This window comes from Idiotropiscis lumnitzeri, chromosome 15, assembly GCF_059441095.1.
Source record: "Idiotropiscis lumnitzeri isolate Australia: NSW breed Sydney's pygmy pipehorse chromosome 15, RoL_Ilum_1.0, whole genome shotgun sequence".
Classification (NCBI taxonomy): domain Eukaryota; kingdom Metazoa; phylum Chordata; class Actinopteri; order Syngnathiformes; family Syngnathidae; genus Idiotropiscis; species Idiotropiscis lumnitzeri.
In genome coordinates, this window is record NC_142405.1 from 12,650,756 (window position 1) to 12,662,836 (window position 12,081).

Sequence of the window (12,081 nt, forward strand, 5' to 3'; positions counted from 1 at the left end):
GGGCTAGGTAAAGCTTTTAAAATCCTTTTTGAGGATTAACTTAACATTATGTAGAGTTTAATATCGTTGACCTTTTACACCATTTTTATACTGCCATATAAAGGGCCACTCATGTCACTCTTGACTTCATATGTTTTGCGTTATAAAATAGCAAATATTGAAGCCATAATTTATTTAAAAAAGAAAATTGTCATTTATTTCTACTGATTTGAAGTCAATTTAAGTGGCATAAAATCCTTAACTTACTCTTACAAGCTCATGCTCATTTTACCCGTGTCACATGTTCTCTATTTTGATTCACAGGTGGTTTGAATTGTAACTTAATAAATTATGATTTAGGTTCAGGTGTGAAACTGCTTTGGCCACTGTGTGCATGTCTGATGTTGCTCACCTTGATCCAAAGAATGTTTGGAGAGTTTGGATGAAAGCTCAGACACGTGGAAAATTAGAGATAACATTGTTCTTGGTCCATCTTACATGTTTTTTTTTGTGTGTGTTCCATATTAACCCTTGCAGATTCTCAGGTCCCCTGTTACCTGCCTTTTAGTTAACACTTATATCGTAAGAATGAAAACAAAGAATCTGAGGTGCTTTGTAAAGTAGAGGTGCTATGTACATGAAATATTAATTGATTGAGTGTTTGATTATAGACAAAAATGTAGTTTGGAATGAGGACCAAAATGATTAAATGCAGACTAAAACATCTTTCAGCTACATTGACCAGCTATTCAGCTGAATCAGCAGCAGAGCGTGAGGACAACGCCACGCACCCCAGCGACGGTTACCAAGGCAGCAGCCTCAAACTATGGAGGAAGGGCGGGCGGCCAGTGGTGGCATCGACTTCCTCTTCCTCTATGATAGCTACAGGAAACTCGAACGATGACTTCCTCTTCAGGGCGGAGGACAACATGGCTTCCACGTACAGCCTTAACAAACTCCACCCAGATTGGGGGCAAGACTCGAACCACTTGTCTGGATCCACCCACTCCATCCCACTCTACCTTATGCCTCGCCCCAATTCAGTTGCCGGTAAGATGAATGGCCTGTGATGTATGTGTGTGGGGGTGCGTGTGTGTGTGTGTGTGTGTGTTGTATGTCTATCAGACCCCACTGCCCTTCCTGTTAGGAAGGAAATCTATCTCTCCTCCTGAACTCATGAGACAGAAAAGTTGTCGCGCTTGCGTACATTTCGTTGCAGTGTGAGGTGATACCTGAAAGCCAAATGTGTCAATAATGCATCTTGGGTTTTGTTGTTAAACAAATAGATACATATATATGTATATTCAAAAATATGAGGTCCACCTATAGTGTTTTCAGTGCAATATAAAAACCCTGCAAAATAATAAACTGAAGTGGTTTGGAGGAAATAGGATATGAATCATTGTTCCTGCTTTTACTCCAACTTCTTAGGAAAAGAGACAATGCTCATCTCAAGAATCCCGAACACCCATCCTTTAAATGCAAGCCCAACTTGTTTATTGGGATTAACACAGAAAATAATTGCAGATTCACTATTCTTAATTTTTTTCCCCCCACCAAATTCTAATGATGCAGAGGCGCTTGGTGTTGAAGGTGAAATCTTTTTTCATCTTTTAGTTTTCTATGGCATCATGAAAACACATGAATGTAAACCAACGTCATTGTCACAGAGCAACCAGCAAAGAGTGATGTGGTTTTATCTCATCCTCCCTTCCCCTTTCTCCATGGTCACTGACTCATGAATGCTTGAGAAGAGCACTCGGGAAAGGAAGGAAGTAACATGTATGACGTCTCATAACACACACACACACACAGGATATGAAGCAGAGTTAGCGCTAACAGTCTCTGTAGTTTTGGTTGTGACTGGATTGACTGTTTGCACACATTGGGTGAGTTTTTGCTTCTTGTATACAGCATAATTGGGTCTTTACATTTTCTTTGAAGTAACTTGTGAGCACAAATCGTAGCTGCGCTTAGGTTTGCCTTTGAAAATAAAAAATGTTTGCAATAATGTTGATCTGCCGTTGCATTGCATTGTACACGTGTTCCTGATGGGAGACGTGTAATGCAGTGAAGAACCGAACTGGTGAACATGTATCTTAGTCACTTTTTTTTTTTTTTTTTTTGCCATTGACCATCATCTGTGATGGCGTGATAAAAAACAAAGAGGCTCCATAATGAATACAAATTCAATGATACTCATCATGGATATTAAAGCTCCAGTGCAGTCAACATTTTGCGCAATGCTTTTCATTCAACAAATGGGCTCATCTGATAACCCTCAATATTATGTCAAGCATTCTGCTTGGTTACTGTTAATATTAGCACAGCTTAAAGACGACTGTGTTTCTTTACTTCTGTATTTGTTCAGCAACGTGTTCCGCTCAACTTGAAGATCTGGCCTACCTTGGTGAGCAACAAAGGCCAACTCCTTCCAGGGCATCCCTCAGAATGCCCAGACAGAATTCTGGAAATCGAAGTCAACAGGAAAAGCGAGGTAAAGACATAAAAGACATTTGGATGATTTGACAAGTTGCGCAATAACTGTACACACCCCTTTTTTTCTCTATCTGCAGTTCAGTTGACTCCATATCTTAGTCTTAAACCTCTCCAATTTGAAATTCCTGGACTGTTGTCTGATTGGAGGTTTACGGGAAGGGAGTGGCTCTTCCAGGAAGTGGACACCTGCCTCTCCAGCGATGACCCCTTAATCAATCGAGGGGTAGTGATTGTCGGCAACATGGGTTTTGGCAAGACAGCCGTCATTGCCCGGCTGGTGGCGCTGAGCTGTCATGGGAACCGGATGTGGCCAACATCATCTGGCATCCAGACGCTGCCCAAATGTATGCAGAATGACCTACAATATGTGTTGGTATACGTGAAACATTTGAGGTTATATGAGGATGGATAAAATGTACAGAGTATCTGCTCCAGACATCTTAGACAAAAAGCAGCTTGGTTTTGGATTTTAGACTAAAGACCCCCAATGCCTTATTCCGCCCACAAAGACAACCGCATATTCCAGACAGCTGAGTCATCATGCAGAACAAACTGAATTAGCCAGCTTCGTAACCAACAACTAGACTCACTGCCAAACCGATCGCCAGAAAGGCCCATGAGATAGTGGAAACTAAAACACCAAAGCAGTGAGATATCGTTATTGTTAGGTAGCAGACATGGTTGGCGGAGATGTTTTTGCATGTGTTCTTAAGTCTTGAAGTCTACTTCTATTTCAGACGCAGAATCTTTCCCACATGATTCACTTGGACGAGGAGGTGCGGAAGAAGGAGGAGGGAGTAGCTGTCCAGCGACTCCAGAGATCAAGAGGAGACAGCAGGAGGCCATGCTAAGGCTTGCAGGACAGGTAGTGACCCTGTTTTATAGAATATACACCTACTGTAGCGTAAAAAGAAAACATCACTGGCAACACCACACAAAAAAACAAACCTATGTATTCCTTGGACTTGATTTTATAATCTTCACATTTTACGCTGTGTGCATCTACTGTACAAAAAAAATGAGCAACATTTTTTATCTGCTATCTTTAACATTTGCTGAGTAGACCATTTTAAACCAAACTGCAACTCTTATGGAAAGCTGCTTTTAAAACATCCCTGCTCTGTTATGGACATTTTCCAGCCATGATTTCCCAATTGCCTTGAGACTGCAAACGCGTCAAATCAGAGCATCTGTCAACCACAACGTTCAAGTCAAGACTCCCTTTTTATAAGCTCACACCCCTTAAACATTTATCTGACATGGGGCCCGAGACACATTCAGTAACGTTGAGGGGTGCGATTTACGACCTGTCGGCCTACTGCTGACAGCCAAAAGGGGAATGATATATAAAGCTGTGTGCAAGCAATAACATCATCTGCAGAATGAAAACGTACAGTCTAACCTATTTGCACATAAAAATAACATTCATTATTATTTTAACACCTGCAGTATTTCCTCCTCATTACAGAGCACAGCCTTTCTCTCTATGGTTTAATTATGTGTCTGTCGTTGCAGGTGGTTTCTTACCATTTCTGTCAGGCTGATAACTGTCACACGTGTTTGGTGCCGGAGTTCGTCCACAACATGGCGGCAACGTTAACCGAAGCCCCTCAGCTGTCAGCCTATCGAGAGCTGCTGCATCGATCGCAACAACTTCAGAGCTCACTCAGTCTGCGATCCTGCATCCAAGACCCAAGCTCAGCACTCCAGAAAGGAATTCTAGAACCACTGGATTCTCTCTACAAGGGTAAAATATGACTCAGCTGAATTTTTTATTTATTTTTTTTCCAAAAATATAGGCAGATACTCTAAATGGTGTGATTCTGCTTTGTTCTTCTCCAGAGAGGAGGTTGCACGTGGATGGGGTGGGGATCATTTTACTGATTGATGGGCTAAATGAGGCAGAGTTTCATCGACCAGACTATGGTGACACGCTAACCTCCTTTTTGTCTCGGAACATTCACAAATTTCCTTCATGGTTAAAGATCATTGCCACTGTCAGGACCAATCAACAGGTAGTTCAGTTCATCAAACCGCGTGGATGAATATGAGAGTCATCCAGTTCACTAAATGTCATTATTAACTTTTTCTTCTTCTCAATCAGGACATCACTCGGTCTTTACCTTTTCACCGCATCTCTTTAGACAGGATGGAAGAAAACATTGCTATCGATCAAGACCTGCAGGTAACCTAAAGATGAATTGACTGTATTTGTGGTCTTCATATGTTCTATCCTCATATACTTTCCAAACACGGGTCCTCTTTTAGGGTTACCTGATGCAACGTATCCACAGCAGCCCTGAGATTCAAAGCAACGTGGCTCTTAGCAATGGTCGCGTCGACAACGCGGCACTCACCAAGCTGATAAGCCATTTGAAGGCCCTAAGCAAAGGCTCATACCTCTACTTGAGACTGACCCTGGACTTGATAGAGGGAGGATACCTGGTCCTTAAAAGTTCCAGCTTCAAGGTGTGGAAGAGATGGAAATAACGCCTTCTTTGTTTGAGCTATTCATCATTCTAGATACTGTTTTATAAACCACCCCCGATGATGTTTCTTTGCTTCTTTAGGTGGTTCCAGTAAGCCTCGCGGAGGTCTACCTACTGCAACTAAACATGCGGTTTCCCACACAGTCGTCTTTCCTAAGAGTTTTACCACTGCTTAATGTAACTGTGGCAACACTGCACCCGTTGACCGACCAACAGGTACACTCTATCAATAGCTTCATCAGTTTGAACTTGAAATATCTTAATTTTGTAATGTATTTAATTGAATCTAAAGGGGTTTGTAGTGTGAAACCGTTTTTTGTACTCATGGAAAATAACTTGATGTTCCCTTTCAGCTTTTTGAAGTGATTAATGCCGGCACTCTGACTGGTGGGGCGATGCAGTGGGCCGAGTTCATGCAGCGTCTGGAGCAGCTGTTGCCTTTCCTCCTGCAGCGCTCCGACGGTAGTAGGATGCTAAACCACACCTCATTCCGAGAATGGCTGGTGTGGCGGGATGAAGGGCAGGATGACAGGTTCCTCTGTGATCCCAGGTACTTTGATAAGTATTGACAAGGAAAGAGGTATAATTCATTGAAACTCTCCTGAGTGCGTTCATATCTGAACAAAAAAATATGTAGAACCCTAAAGACAGATTGTTTTTCCTGCAGGAGCGGTCACACACTGCTGGCTTTCTGGCTCTGCAGACAGGGAGGGAAGCTGAACCGACAGCAGACCCTTGAGCTGGGACATCACATCTTGAAGGCTCATATCTACAAGGTAAGCTCCTCTAGTCATCAAGTTGTTTTCTGCTTGTGTTATATATGATCTATTAGCCATTAAGGAAATGTTTTCTAATTTTGGTTGGCTCAATGCATATTTAATAAGTAGTTTGGACATTTGGTACGGTGCTACAAAGAGGGGGCAGAACGGGGTCGGGGGCCAACAATTATTATGAATAAGGCCGGAGGGTCGAGGCCGGAAGGGTACCCAGTTTGCGGCCGGTGTGCCAGGGACTGACCAGCAAAAAAGGATGAAGTCCCTAGCTCTGATAATGACAAAAGCTGAAGACTAACTCGTTTCAATTTCAATGTTATTAACACCAAAATTACAGCTCTCCAAACTCAACATTAAAAGTGACCCTGCATAATAAACCATCCATCCATCACCATCCTGCTGTGATGCATTGTTGTGTGTTCACTGTGTCGTAATATTGTTTCCCGTGGCACTTTCTTTCATGTTACAGGGCTTAAGCAAGAAGCTTGGAATTTCCTCCTCAATTCTGCAGGGCCTGTGGATGTCTTACAGTACAGAGAGCTTGAACCATGCGCTCTCATCATTGCGAAATCTCTATACCCCCAACATCAAGGTAACGTATTGCACATACTGGACTGTATATCAGCGTTTCGCCAAATGTATTGAGTTCAAGGCACAAGAAAATCTTCACCATCAAATAAGAATGTCACAAAAAGTATGCACTGAAAAAAAACACATTGCTTTGTTAGCATTTTTTTTGTTTTTTTTTTAGCATTTGCAGTTGCAGTCCACAGAACCGTCCAAAGAAATTAATCGATTAGTTTTCACAGGAGCAACAGTTTGAAATTGTGCTATTGATGCTTATAAAATTTAAGTGGGACAACAGCAACTTTTGTTTTGAGTTTAAAGTTCAAACTCAAGGCTGGGAGCTTGATCAGTCCCACCAAATATTTGTATGTGGCCCACCTAAGAAAATACTGTGTGTCGGTTGGGAACAACGTAAGTCTGCTCAGGGTTGTGCACCCCATCACACTGACATCTTAACTTGCATGCCTACATATACTGAGTGTGCAACAAAATACACAGCAAAGTGTGAATTGATTTTCACCTTTGAGGATATTAAATGATTACTAATTATGGTACTACGTTTAATTTTTAAACTTTTGATCACAATTATGGCATTTAGGTCTTACCCCAGCTTGAAAAATTATGAGGTGTCTTTTCTGCATTCAGTATACCTAAAACAGGCAGACTGTAATTTACCTCCATTCCGATCCAGGTGAGCAGATTGCTGATTATGAGCGGGGCTGATGTGGATTATCGGAGCGGTGTCCTCAATAACGCCCCCTTGCTATGTGTCCACGCTCACTTGGGCCATGGTGATGCTGTAGCTCTTTTACTTGACCATGGAGCACAGGTATAAAAAAAAATTGCAAATACTGATTTGACATGGAGTTTGACAGGGTTAACGCCAGAATCTTGTAACAATTTGGATAGGTGGATATTCAGTCACAAGATGGCTTGACTGCACTCGGGTTTGCTGCTTCTGCTGGACATTTGGATGTTATCACCCTGCTTAGTCAGCATAAAGCCAAGGTAACGCTTGCCTTCAAATTGATCAACATCTTGACTCACATGTCAGGATTTTAGCATGATGAGGACATATCTGTAATATGAGTTTATTTTTGTGGAAAGTCTCGTTCATCATGGTGGCTGTTTTAGACTCACCTCTCATGCAGAGGTGAAAAGCTACAATTTAAAGATGTTGTAAAAAATGTACACAGTTTCACCACTCCCAAACACTTTAAATACATCCTTAAAGTATACATTTTCTCACCCTCTTATTGTCAGAAATGGGAGATACATCATCACTTCTCCAAATAAGAAGTATACAGTAGTTCACTGTAATGATAAACTGCATTGTTCCAGAAATAACTGTCCCCATATGTATGTGTATGCTCAGGTTGGTCACGTTGACAGCTCAGGTCGGTGTGTTGGTGTTCATGCAGCGCAGCGGGGCCACCTCCAAGTGCTACGTTTCCTTCTGAAGCACGCTGACTGGAGCTGCACCTCCTGCTGTGGCCAGAGGGGGGTGAGCAGGAGCCAGGCGCTGCAGCAAGCGTTGACTGCAGCAGCCAGCATGGGCCACACAGAGGTACACGCATTCACATGTTTATCCATTTTCCATCCTGTGCAGTTGCTACTCAGTAGAACAGCAAATGAGCTTGTGCTGTGGTTCTCAAACATTTTACTAGCTAAAAAATATTTTTGCTCTCGTTAACAACAGCAGGGGCCCATGTATGCATGAACAAGGAGCCAGAGGTTTAATTCCTTAAAAGTATCTTTATTGTTGTAGCCACGGTAACATATGCTTAATTTGAACATTAACACTGTGCCTAAATATAGAAACATAAAAAACAGGACTTAATGATTTGGTTAAAATGTGGCGCGTATAAAAGTTAAATATGACTAAGCCGTGCTTAAAAAATTACTCTACTGTACATGAAAGGTAAAAATGAATTGCTGCATTAAAAAAATAGGTTTAAGTCACTGTTAACATCAACGTTGCAATTAAATATGGTCCTCAATATTTACAATTATATAAATATATATTGCTACTAACTTTGCCACCTGCCACACACTGCGGCCTAGGCTTTTCTCCTCTCTCTCTTTCATTCCCACTTCAAATAAAAGTATATTAGATGGGCTTCAATTCCGATTTCCTCACTGGTTTGCTGCTGCTCGCAGCCGCTCCACTGCTGGGACCAAAGTAGCATTACAGTCAGACCAGCCTACACTTGTCACTGTTTGCACCACTGCTCTGCTCGATTCTCATCCTCTTCCATTTTTGTGCCTAAGTCACTCTACTGATCCACGCTTGAGCTCTACGTGGTTTAAATTAGTCGCCTCCACCTCTGGCTATCACAGACTATGACTGACTATGTCTTAACTGTTTTTAATGTTACTCCTGGCTGCACAGAAGCAATTGCAGACTTCTTAAAAGACTTAATTTTTGCTTCCCTTCATTTTCTTTACATCGCACAATGTTATCATTCACTCTAATCATTTAAATAAATTTATAATAAATTAAAAAAAAACGCTTACCACTAAGGTACGCTTGCCATAATTTCACAGAATTAGAGCCTATCCCGGCTGGTTTTGGATAAGATGTGTGGTTCTTCTTGGCCTTGTTGTCAGACAATTGCAAGACAAGTATTATATTGATAGTATTATATTAATGTTGACCATTATGGTCAATTTGTAAGTTTTTTTTTGTCAAAAAAGCCATTCCATGCATATATTCCCAAGAGTGTTTGTCTTACTAAAAGAAACGTTAGACTTAGACATTCATTACACATATACTGTAAATTATGTTTAACAACAAGAAGCATCGTCTCTGTATCTTGTTTGTAGATTGTGTCTTATCTACTGGATCCTCCAGAGGAAGATCATAAAGAGGAGGAGAGACCTGGGATCAACACACCTGACAGTCTGTGGGGAGAGACAGGTACAATAAGAACACTATTGGCAATATTGTTTTGTGGCATTTATAATATAATAATCTGTTCGTGTTTAGATTTAAAATATGCCAAATCTCACAATGTCAATCATATCATGCTGCAGCTTGGCTTGGTGATTTGGCATTTATCAGCCGTGGACTTCCACCAGGAAGTCTGACTTAGTCCAAAATTGTCATTTTTATTTTAGCAAGTATTTTATCAAGTTTACCAAAATAATGGAACCACTTTTTGGACACTTTTCTCAAAGTGATTTTGTTTCATGTTCAGATGCTCCACAGTAACTGTATTGCTTCTTGATTTGAGACAACACATAACTTAAACACCATTAATACGGCCAAAAATCATTATGCAAATTAGGTTGAATCCGTGACGTTTTTGTTGCTTAATCCTTTGCAGACAATACATTTGTTTTCATTTCACTACCCTTTTATTGCATGCATACTTGAGGGAAACAAAGTTCATAATTAGATAGTGTAGTTTATTTCTGTAATTTCCTGCTAATTTACAGCCTGAACACATAGTGTTCAGAATTACATTTTTATAATCCTCCTATTAATAGGATGCTTTATGAGTAATCCTTGTCTGCAACATTGAAGATTATTCTGGATCATAGAAAGGAGAGGTTGGAAAAGTGAGAAGCGAAACAGCACTGAATACATTGTCGCATGCACTATTGATATATGTTGGATAATGCATGCATATTATTTTGAATGTTTGCATCAATGAACACTCACATAAAACAGTAGAAGAGCTTACTTTGGCATCTTCCATTAGAAGGTCTCCTAAAATATGTTTAGTACAAAAATAAACATGACCATTATTTATTATCCATCATTTATTATTTTTTTTTATCATAGTACTTTATATTTAGGCATGTCCCATATGTGAGGCCATTCGAGCCACTACGATTAATTATCATTAATTTCTTTGATATCTGCATATTTTTTGTTGAAAAGCAAACCTAGGCTAGTTTTTTGGATGGGTTAGAAATAATTCATATTTCTAGTAACGTTTTTTTATTTTTACTCACAGAGTTTATTTTTTAATGCCATTGTATTGCTTCGATGCAGCAGGAATTGTATGTCTTTTTAAAGTTATTGTTTATATTTGAATCTTTGAAAAACGCTATTAATTGCATGGAGGACCCCGGTTTGAGAACTGTAGCCATTAAGATTATAAATTGCTTTGAATTGCACCGTTTAAAGAACTAATGAAACATGTTACAGTACAGTTATAAGAACATTTTAGATTTTGGAATACAGATTTAGGAACCTTCTTTCTCCCAAATATCAAGCACTTAATCATACATTTGAAATAATGCGTTGCATTGAATATTATGCTAAGCCATAACTAAATACATAGTTCAGATGCGAGTACTGTACATTGCCATTATATACAATATATAAAGATAGGGTTGAAATGATGTGGAAAATGTCTATTTACGTTATATAAACTTTCCTTAGGTAGTTTACTCGAGGAATTTGCGAAATATTCCGTCGGACAACTTGGACACTTTCCATGGGAATGAATGAGAATAAACTGAAATATATGTAATGTGTCCCAATACAAAGTCAGTGACAGCATGAAAACTTACAAAAATTTGTGTATAGTAGAGTTTGTTTATTGGGTGGTAAACATGTATGATGAATGGAGATTATCCTAAAAGTTTTATATTCCTTTTATCGATCAATATAAAAATATATTTTTTAAGATATTTTTTTATCCTGTAAATTAATCTTTTTGACTAACCCTAATTAGATCCACGTGATCTGATTGGATGTTTACAAATCAATTCTAACATCTTCATTTTGTTTTCCTCTTCTCTCCATAGCTCTGACAGCTGCAGCGGGAGGTGGCAGGTTGTCCGTCTGCAAGCTGTTGTTAGATCAAGGTGCTGCTCTGGAGCAAGGCAGCAGACGAAGTGTCTTACCGCTGTCCTGTGCGGTCAGACGGGGCCATTGGCAGGTAGAAGCAGCACAACGAACACACTCACAATCAGAGGAGTGTGGGTGTTACTTCCCTTTCCTTCCTCCTAATCTGTCCCCTCCCATCTGTGTCAGGTTGTGGAGTTGTTATTAAATCACGGGACGCAGGTCAACATGGTGGACCAGCAGGGTCGCACAGCTTTGATGACAGCAGCCTCGGAAGGTCACATGACCACCGCCAAATTGCTGTTGGATCATGGTAAAGAAAAAAAAATACCTCTCCTTACTGTGCTAGAGAACAAAATAACAATAGAATTAAAGATGCGGCCCGTTTCTTTTATGCATTTTACAAGTGGCGCAAGCATCCATCAGTTGTGAAATAAATGTGCACAGTAGTGTTTTAGTGTTACGTCACGCTGGTCTGACTTCAATTTTACATCCTAAATACTCCTATTCATTTGCAGTTGAGTCTCTGACACGTGTGGTTTGATCCTGTCAGGTGCGTCTCTGGACCAGGCTGACAGGGAAGGTTTGACGGCGCTGAGCTGGGCATGTCTGAAAGGCCAGCTGCCATTGGTCCGAGAGCTGGTGGCTCGAGGCGCCGCCACAACACATAGTGACCGCAGTGGTCGGACACCTTTGGATCTGGCGGCATTCCGCGGTGATCCTGAAGTGGTCAGTCAAGTCGACGCGGTCTTTAATATTCAGAAGAGCGCAGCATAAAACAAGTTTGCCTCTGCTTTGTGTCGCCCGTCAGGTGAAACATCTGGTCGATCACGGTGCATCTGTAGAACACGTCGATTCCAGCGGGATGCGACCACTGGACCGAGCTGTAGGATGCAGAAACACGTCAGCCGTTATTGCTTTGCTCAAAAAAGGAGCCAAGATCGGTAAGAATCATATTTGATATCGGCAG

At 40.7% G+C, this 12,081-nt stretch overlaps 1 protein-coding gene across 2 annotated transcripts in view; it reads left to right on the forward strand.

Annotated features, from left to right (window-relative positions):
• Positions 1 to 12,081, forward strand: part of LOC148322975 (protein TANC2-like) — a 48,907-nt gene that overhangs the window by 31,092 nt on the left and 5,734 nt on the right. For both annotated transcript variants that reach the window (XM_088316530.1, XM_088316529.1), the window contains 20 exons: positions 712 to 1,029; positions 2,351 to 2,476; positions 2,556 to 2,822; positions 3,216 to 3,343; positions 3,994 to 4,225; positions 4,321 to 4,493; positions 4,583 to 4,663; positions 4,747 to 4,947; positions 5,049 to 5,183; positions 5,321 to 5,517; positions 5,635 to 5,743; positions 6,210 to 6,332; positions 6,999 to 7,136; positions 7,217 to 7,315; positions 7,683 to 7,874; positions 9,134 to 9,227; positions 11,072 to 11,205; positions 11,301 to 11,424; positions 11,665 to 11,840; positions 11,923 to 12,055. In XM_088316530.1, coding sequence (XP_088172656.1) covers positions 712 to 1,029; positions 2,351 to 2,476; positions 2,556 to 2,822; positions 3,216 to 3,343; positions 3,994 to 4,225; positions 4,321 to 4,493; positions 4,583 to 4,663; positions 4,747 to 4,947; positions 5,049 to 5,183; positions 5,321 to 5,517; positions 5,635 to 5,743; positions 6,210 to 6,332; positions 6,999 to 7,136; positions 7,217 to 7,315; positions 7,683 to 7,874; positions 9,134 to 9,227; positions 11,072 to 11,205; positions 11,301 to 11,424; positions 11,665 to 11,840; positions 11,923 to 12,055 — 3,180 coding nt within the window. The remainder of the gene's footprint in view (positions 1 to 711; positions 1,030 to 2,350; positions 2,477 to 2,555; positions 2,823 to 3,215; positions 3,344 to 3,993; positions 4,226 to 4,320; positions 4,494 to 4,582; positions 4,664 to 4,746; positions 4,948 to 5,048; positions 5,184 to 5,320; positions 5,518 to 5,634; positions 5,744 to 6,209; positions 6,333 to 6,998; positions 7,137 to 7,216; positions 7,316 to 7,682; positions 7,875 to 9,133; positions 9,228 to 11,071; positions 11,206 to 11,300; positions 11,425 to 11,664; positions 11,841 to 11,922; positions 12,056 to 12,081) is intronic.